At 37.4% G+C, this 8,685-nt stretch overlaps 1 protein-coding gene across 1 annotated transcript; it reads right to left on the reverse strand.

The window, feature by feature from the left end:
• Positions 1-414: 414 nt before the first annotated feature.
• Positions 415-2,249, reverse strand: LOC106099719 (bile salt-activated lipase-like). The gene is made up of 3 exons (XM_013278346.1): positions 2,092-2,249; positions 769-2,009; positions 415-616 (listed from the first exon to the last, which is right to left on the reverse strand). The coding sequence occupies exons 1-3, from the start codon at positions 2,218-2,220 to the stop codon at positions 415-417; spliced, it is 1,572 nt and encodes a 523-aa protein (XP_013133800.1). The 5' UTR covers positions 2,221-2,249.
• Between the last annotated feature and the right edge of the window lie 6,436 nt (positions 2,250-8,685).

Here is an 8,685-nt window from a genome sequence, read left to right on the forward strand (position 1 = left end):
TCTATGAACAAACTAGCCATTGCTTACTGTTTAAACGAGGACTAACGCGGGAGAAATCTTAAATCGTAGAATATATTGGACGTTGTAAAATTTCCAATGTATCATGGATTCGTTGACATTGACAATAAGATAGCTTGGACGCGGATATTGCGATGTTGTTTGTGCAGTGCAAACAGCCGTGAGACTTACGCCGACTGTCGCTGGACTGGTTGTGATTTCCCCCATTTCGATGTTCTTTTGTTCGAGAACATTTCCAAAGTTCGCACTGAGTAGAATAGAATAAATAGTGAAATAGTTACCTTATTAATATCTAAATTGGTATTAATTTTCAAGTGGTCAAGTGCTGGTTTATTCATGATAAAAAAGAATAACATAGAAAATAAAGTGGACAACAAAGTGTTAAGATTATTATCATTAATTATTCGTATAACTTCCATTATATCCTTTCAGTAAGTGTTTGTATGCTTTGTAAACGAGGTCGAGGAACGCCATTCGCTTGTGGAAAGGTCTGCTGGCGACTGTCAACTGCCTGTCTATGTCCAGGTACGTGAAGACATCCGCAGTAATCGGCCGCCATTTCACTGGCAAAAGGTCGCTGACTTCGGGTGTGGGATCGCTGTCAAAGTTTACAAATAAATTATCATTTCCTTCTGTCTTAGTGAATGTGGCAGTAGTTATAGCTACGCTTTGTCTAATAGAAGTATTGTTTTAAAAGTATTGACATTTTTCTTGAAATGTAAAATAAACTTGAGAAAAAAAAACCCTTACCCGTATTTCACAAAGTTGGCCCACATTGTGGTAATCCTGTCAATGACAAGCTGATCTTGTTCCGAAGGTGACTCCTTGAAAATTGCGACATCAAAGAGGTACCCGATCTCATCCGCGTGCGACGCCCCGCCCTCTGTTATGTTGTTCCTGTACTTGACAAAGTTTCTGCCTCCGGAGTAAGAGAAGATGTAATGGTAGACCGTGCCCTCGCTCTGCAGGTACTTGTGTAGGCTGCGATGCATCGGGTGGTTATAGGTGATGTCCGCTTCGAAGTCCATCAGCTGCCATCGCACACTCTCCCCCGCTTTTTCATCCCCCACGTAAAACTGACGGACCAGTGTCTCCAGACTCGCATCTTTTCTCAAATCGAACGACGCTCCTAATTGGTTTTTGAACAAGTCCAAACTGAGCTCTTCGACACGTTTGTTTACATACGGAACCAGCAACTCCTGGTTATTGTAGCCATTGAGAATGAGGACCTCCTTTGCTTTCGGCACCACGCTGTTTAGGGGGTGCCTCGATATGAACCTCTCCACACCCTCGATATCTTCTTCTATGCAAGGTACGAAAAAGTTGCCCGACAGCAATGAAGCTACGATGACAAGCCTCGGTTCTACGGTCGCCAGGAAGTTCAAAGCGTCATTAACATCGGCGGTGTCTCGGCCAAGGAATTGCGCTATCCTGAGTGGGGCAGCAGTATTAGCTTTCTGTACAGCCCATGAACTCTGAGCGCTGCCGCTCTGTATTATCACTTTATCAAACAACTTCTCCTGCTCCGAGAGCAGGTGGTGATCGACTGCGGCGCCGCCTGCGCTCTCTCCGAACAACGTCACCTTGCTGGGGTCGCCGCCGAAAGCATCGATGTTCTCTTTAACCCAGCGCAGCGCGCTCAACTGGTCCTTGAGTCCTTGGTTACCGGGCACCTCGCGTGAGCCGAGACACATGAAACCGTAAGGCCCGAGGCGGTAGTTCAAAGTAATCACAATGATATCGTTCCTTACTAAGTACTTGGGTCCGTACAGGAAGCGGCCCGCGAAGCCAAAGTTGAACCCTCCGCCGTGTATCCAGATAAGGACAGGCAGCTTGTTCCTCGTAGTGGCTGAGTTAGGAACGTAGATGTTGAGATGAAGGCAGTCTAAGGAACCTGATATGGTATTGTTAAACTCCTCAATTTGTGGACACATCGCTGTGTCGTCGTTGGCTTCGAATACATCGTCAAAATCGGGATAAGGCAGCGACGGCTGAAATTTAAACATACATAGTTTTACAACGAGTTATAGATTACTAAAAATTTTATAAAAAAAAATCGGTTTTCAAACTTACCCCAAACGGGTTGGTATCGTTGACCTTCGCATATGGTATGCCAAGGAACATAGAATAGTCGCCATCGGTTGCCCGCAAGCCTTGAATCAGACCCTTCGTAGTCCTGACTAGGGGTTTTGTCCCTACCATTCCCACCCTCAAACCTGAGCACACGGACAACAAGCTAATAAAGACGACTGTCTTCATAATGTCAATTCGAATACAACTTTGGTTCTTTACAATGGGCCTTTTATACTATAAAAGCTTGATAAGATTTAGTTTTATCAAGTTTCAGCCACACAATAATATTTACGAGAACCTTCAAACTTTTCAAGATAAAATATTTACCTCAGCCTACATAAAAAAGTACAAAAAGGTAAACGAATCAAAAAGTGAACTGTTTTTAGTTTCTTTTGTGGTTAATTTAATCTCGCTTTTAGTCTAGGACCAAAAAGATGTACAAAATCATTCTCTTCCAGTTTTTTAACTCGCGAACTTTCCCTTATCTGTCTCTCCTGGTAACTATATATAAGTCATTTCAGTAGAGATTCCACTCAATCTGCGTCGATGTCATTTTCAACAGAAAGCATTGAATGATTAATGAAAAAGTAAATGTTTGAAATATCCTAACACCAGAACGTTTCAATGGCTTTGAATAAAATTAGATGAAATTTAAAGACCTATCATAACGCCTAGACTACTTATGTTTTTTCATTCCTCGCTTACGGAGTCACGGGCGACAGCTAGTTCAGAACCAAGTGATAGCTCGCGATATAATATCTGCGATATAAGGATAAAAATATATTTTGAAGATGCGTTTATCAATTAGCGCTATTCCACGAAAACTATGACTAATCTAGTAACTAGTTGGACACTAATTACATTTAGAAAGGTTTCATTTTGTCCGTGTACGTTTTATACTTTTAATGTATTTAAAATTTTAATCGCAGAGTATATACAAGGTTTGATAATATTAAATAACTACTACTGTTCTTCTTCTAACTATTCATTACTGCTTCCAGAGTGAAACTCTTGTTTTAAAGCATCCGAAATTTTGTCAATTTTTGTAAAAAGTTGCGGTTTCTACAATATTTATATTAGATATATCTTCTATTCATTTTTCTATATATTAAAATACATCCTGGTTTAGTTTTCTTATCTGTAATTAGATTAATATTAATTATATCACGTTATGATCGATCAGTGATTGAATCATGGATGGGACAGATAATTATCATTTGTAAAAAAATCTATTTACAAGATAAGTTGAAAATCAAGCATACAAAATTACATCAATGTAGTGAGCGATTTTCAGACAATAATCAAAGACAATGCGAGACGAATCCACACAAAAATATGTTAAAACTGTATGTATGATGAATGTACCTTGTGGTAATCAGTCGCATGCATTTGTCGCAGTGTAAAGTGTGTGGTTGTATTCCATCGCTTACTTATTTAACAATGAATGTATCGAAACAATTCTACATCAAACAGTGCTAATAATTGAATGATATTCGAAAATCAATTACATATGATTGATCTGACCGCGATTGATCAAAGGCTCTCGTGAGTCCACTGCCTACTGCCCACGGCCCACTTCCCACAGGCCACTGCCCACTATGCCACACCTCCATAGCGCCAATTAATCTAATTAAAACTGAATTAATTGCCAGCAATGATTGCAATACATTCCTAGTTTAGTAATTACCAGATAATATTGAATATTGGGTCTTTATAGGATTTCTAATATCTACTCTCTCTCTCTCTTCTATTCCTGTGTCCCCAAAGTGGGGCAGAGGGCGTCCACAGTACGCCGCCAGCTTACTTTAGTCTTGGGCTCTACGTTGTATCTCGGACCATGACAGCCCGATTACCTTCAAGTCAATAATTATAATTATTCAAATATCTACACAATTGTTTAATTACATCGATTTTCATGTCACTCAAAATACATCTCAAAAACTGCAATAAGAATGTACAAATTGAAGTCCAGAATAAAGACGAAGCGAGCTCCGAGTGGAATCGCGTCGCTTCGTTAGCTTTGCGAAATGTTATTCAAATAACAGAGGGCGCTTCGTTACCGACTACGAATGTAAAGGGGTGTTTTCACTGAGCAGACCGACGCGGACGTTCATGTAACTCAAACTAACTACCGTCTAGTGACTATATTATGCGTAACTGTATGTTACTGTGCATTTTCTAAACACTTGTAAAGTATGACACTATTTTCACTGTGCGTTATGCGTGTCGCATAGTTTTTCCCGCAGAATCTTGCTCCGTGGAAACACACTTTTAGTTCTATGTCTCCCCGATTTCATTTTGCTAACTCGAAATTATTCATTTTGAATCAAGATGTATATAACAGCAGTTCTTGACGAACAAGGAAGTATGGGAACTTACTTGAGTAGGAACGAATACTTTATACACTTTTTTATTAGTAACTTCAACTAAAGACAAATCTGGAGTTAAGATTGGAAGAATATCATTAGTAATTAAATAAAAAGACTTTAAAATAATGAGTTATGTAATTTGATTCTTTCCGTTTTCCGTGAATTTTTTCGTTTGCAAACCAAATGTTTGTTTTCTCTTCGTGGTCGGTTTGCGTCGGTTCTGATAGAAAACAGCGACCACTGCTCCGCAGTTTGTTTTTAAGTTTTCTTTTGACAAAAGCATGTTATAAACTTGTTAGAGAATGTTCTTTGTTGAAAATATGTTTCTATTATACTTGTACCACCATAATTGCGGATTGTTTAGTTCAAATTTTGCTGGGAAATGTTCAGTATATAAAAAAAAATTAGATTTCTCTGGCTAGCTTGCTCTTCGAGAATAGTTAAATTATAGAGCAACAAACTTATCTGGCGCGTTGATAGAGCGACAGTTATCGCATCAAATTCTCTCACAAACGTGTTAAACATACTTGATTATAGAAAATGACACATAATACAAGATATGACAAAACTGCCACGGTCCAATGACAATAAAGGAAATGGATCTGTTGGCCCTTTTTGTGTTTTAAAAGAGGCCGTAATCTATTGTATTTTAATATCACTTGTATCCACCGGGTCAATAAGTCTGTCGAACTATGTCAATGAAGACAACCAGCTCTTTTTCTTACTGTGTCATAAGTCAGTTTTAAAAGACATAATGCCCCCGCTGCGAGCGAGGTCTCGACGTCAAAAGGCTTGCAGCGAGCGGCGAGCGGCGCACAATAGCCCGCCATAAAAGTGTCCGCCGCAGGAAGAACTGCTGCGAATAAAATGTTAAGAGTCATAAAGTCGTGCTGAACTTAGCTGCTATTTTACGATATATGAAAAGTATTACAACAAGATATGCATATAATATAAACAATGAAATACTTCTCAGTTAAATCACAGATATCTTTCTATAATTTAACATATAATCTACCTAATCTTTTATTGTTTTGGGTTTCCCAACCGCCAGAAGCAGTAGTAAAATGTATTTTTTAGCATTTTATATTTCTTTTACTTGACAATCAACTGCAAATTTCATTGAAGATGCAATCATTCCCACTTACAGAAATCTTACTAAATAAATGCGAAAGTTTGGATGATAGGAGTTAGAGTTTGTAGCTTAAACGGCTGAATGGATTTCGGTGAAAATTTTGTATAGATGTAAAGAATAGTCTGGAAGAACACATCTACTCACTTTGTTTTTTTTTATTATACGCGGACAGTGTCAAGAGCAAAACTAGTAGTTAAATAAAGACTAAAGACCGCTACATTGTTAGCTAAGTTTTAACTGAGCATTAGTACTGTCCAGTTAAAACTGTCTGTTTGCAGTCGTTCTGTCAGTTGCTCAGTTAAGTAAAAAATTTAATTACCCCTAATTCCAGTAAGCAAGTATGGCAATTACCAATCTCCTAAGTTTTTGGTCACGACGTTAATAGCTTTTGAATTGCTTTCCACTAGATTTATTTTCCGACAAAAAAGTTTAAAACATCCCTAAAGGTCGCAACTTACTTTGTTATAAAAAATCTAAGTTATATTTGCTATTGTATAGACAAACTTTTGTATAAAAATATGTAGTTACATTTATATTAATCCGTTCAATTTCGCACTCTTTTTTACAACTTGTTTATTTGAAAGGAGCTCATAATTACATTACAGACGTGAAATAAATTGAAAAAAGTGACTTCTAAGAAAGTTGGAGAGAGCATCCCCTCGCCTATTGCTATAGAAATAGAGAAACGATTCGAGGGAATTTAACGAGGGTTCAGTTTCAAAGGAAGTAGTTAAGTGAGGCTTAGACTGGGCGGTGGGGGGTGCCGGGGGAGGAATGAAAGGCCGCGGAGCAATGAGTTAGCGGAACGGAAACGCAATTTGCTACTGCGTCTTGTTTAGACAATATACGTCTTTGAACATGCTTCATATGTTCAGTTTTTCAAATGGCCTCGTCGGGTTTAAACAGAAATTAATTTAAAATTATCTTTAGCAAGCCTTTAGCAAAATAATAGAGATGTTCGCCCGTTAGATATCTACACCCATATTATAAAAGACTAGCTGTTTCTTGCGGCTCCGCCCTCGTTGATTCAAAAAATAATGAAAAGCGCATCCTGTTCCTCAAAGATAAATTACCTGTATTGAAATATAACTCAAACTGCTGAACCAATTTTAATGATTCTTTCACCATTAGAAAGTTAATTTATCTGTGAGTAACATAGGCTATTTTTATTATTATTTTTTTAATTACACGTGGACGAAGTCGCGAGTTACAACTAGTATATGGCAATTCATCCCAACTGTCGTGTACAGTGCAGTACATAAGAGCAGTGTCATAGATAACACGATGAATGCAGTGTCGCGTACAGTCGCGTCCAGTGGCGTACAGACGCGTACAGTCGCGTACTCTCCGGTTGTAAATCTGTTGCGTCACGGTACATTAACACGAAACTGTACATGTCATAGTTAACAATGGCCACAATGCACGAGACAGCGACAATGTGGCAACATACAGGATTGTAAATCTGTTATAAGGGGTTACTTACTGTGACTATACTTGCGTTATGAAGCCTTTGTACTAAGGTACTTGTAAACCTATTTTATAATATACAAAGAAACATTGCTCATTCTAAAACATATTAAGGTGAATTCAATAAAAAAAAAACATTAATCGATGTGATTTAAATCGGAATTACTATCTATCAAAACGTAACACCCTCCCATCCCCCGAGGTACCGCCGCTGCCCGATGACGTCATCAATAGTGACGTGCCAAATTGAAACAGGAACGGATTGTTCCTTCAAAATATATTTTTTGTAATTTGCTAATTATTTTTTACTCATAAAGTTAGTTAAGATACATTAGCATAGCATAGCATAGCATAGCATTATGGTTACTGTAATGTTATCATTCTAACTTTCAACCAAATCTGTCGCTCAAGTTGTTCGAGTTATGTAGTAACAAACATCCATACATACATAGTATAAACTGCCACGTTTATAATATTAGTAACTACAATCAAATTAATTGGTTTGGCGATTGTTGATCGTTTCGCAGCCAATCCAACTGTTTAGTTGCACAACTAAATATCGAGTAGCGCACCTCCATATAAATTCATAGGAATCAAAGCGGGACTAAACAGTTTTGCTATAGTTTAGTCAAAGGTCGCGTGCTCTTAACGGTATCTCCTGATTTTTGTTCAAATAAATTATTTTCATTTCAGAGTCTTTTTTTGCGAAGTGGCTTCCTTGAAGGCGAGGGACGAGTGTTCTTGAGCCGAGTTGCTCCGGGACCGACTCTAATTGATACTTGTGTCAACAGTACAACTGCTTACAGCCACTCAATGACCTCGCCACGACACCGGCAGATTGTGAACACAGTTAATTTATAATATAACTATTCTGAATTAAAATTGTGCACCGAATAAAAGAATTATAAAAGACGTGTCGTGTTAAAATTTAATTCTCTTGTACAAAAAGCGTAAACGTATTTTTAAGCACAAATGTTAGCGCAGTGAAAGTTTACTGCAATAGACATAAATCATTTGATAAATAATGTTACATAATTTATCATAGTTTTACATTTTTTCGTACTAAAACTTTTTATTTTAATCCAAATTAACATTTACATATAAATAAATAACATATGTTTTCTTAGTTTGGTATTTAAACAAAATGAATATAGTTTATAGTTGTTTTCAACAGGGAAATTAAGCACGTTTAGTTTCGAATGGCCTAACTCGTCGACGGAAGACTCCCCTTGTACGGGTTATTCTTGGGAAGTTCATATAAGGCATATCGAAAATCGATGAGTCCGGGCGTTTGAAGGATCTGAAAATATAAAGTTACCTATTACATACGTCTTATATATAATAAAAAGAGGCAGTAAAATTAATTACAGAAGTACAAATAACTATGATTTTCATATATCTTAAGAGCCACGGCCATTAATCTTCAAATTATCATATCCACGTTATTTTCAAGAGCTTTGCTTAGGTTTAGATGAAAATGGCATAAACGAGAGTAACAATATTTTTTGGAAATGATGACACCGTGTTATTGCTAAGACTTCATAATAAACACTAATTAAAATGATTCTTAGGTTTTACAATGCAATGTAACACATTTTTGTAGAGGGAGCGAGAATCGGCAATTTT

The sequence above is a fragment of the Papilio polytes genome, unplaced genomic scaffold (assembly GCF_000836215.1).
Source record: "Papilio polytes unplaced genomic scaffold, Ppol_1.0 DF824325.1, whole genome shotgun sequence".
Lineage (NCBI taxonomy): Eukaryota > Metazoa > Arthropoda > Insecta > Lepidoptera > Papilionidae > Papilio > Papilio polytes.

Bases quoted from the DNA above. Each gene is read 5' to 3' on its own strand.
- LOC106099719 (XM_013278346.1), bottom strand. From the start codon at position 2,220: ATGGTAGGGACAAAACCCCTAGTCAGGACTACGAAGGGTCTGATTCAA. The intron at 2,010-2,091 runs GTAAGTTTGAAA...TTTAAATTTCAG, and splicing joins ACGATACCAACCCGTTTGGG to CCGTCGCTGCCTTATCCCGA. The intron at 617-768 runs GTAAGGGTTTTT...AAACTTTGACAG, and splicing joins GCCAACTTTGTGAAATACGG to CGATCCCACACCCGAAGTCA.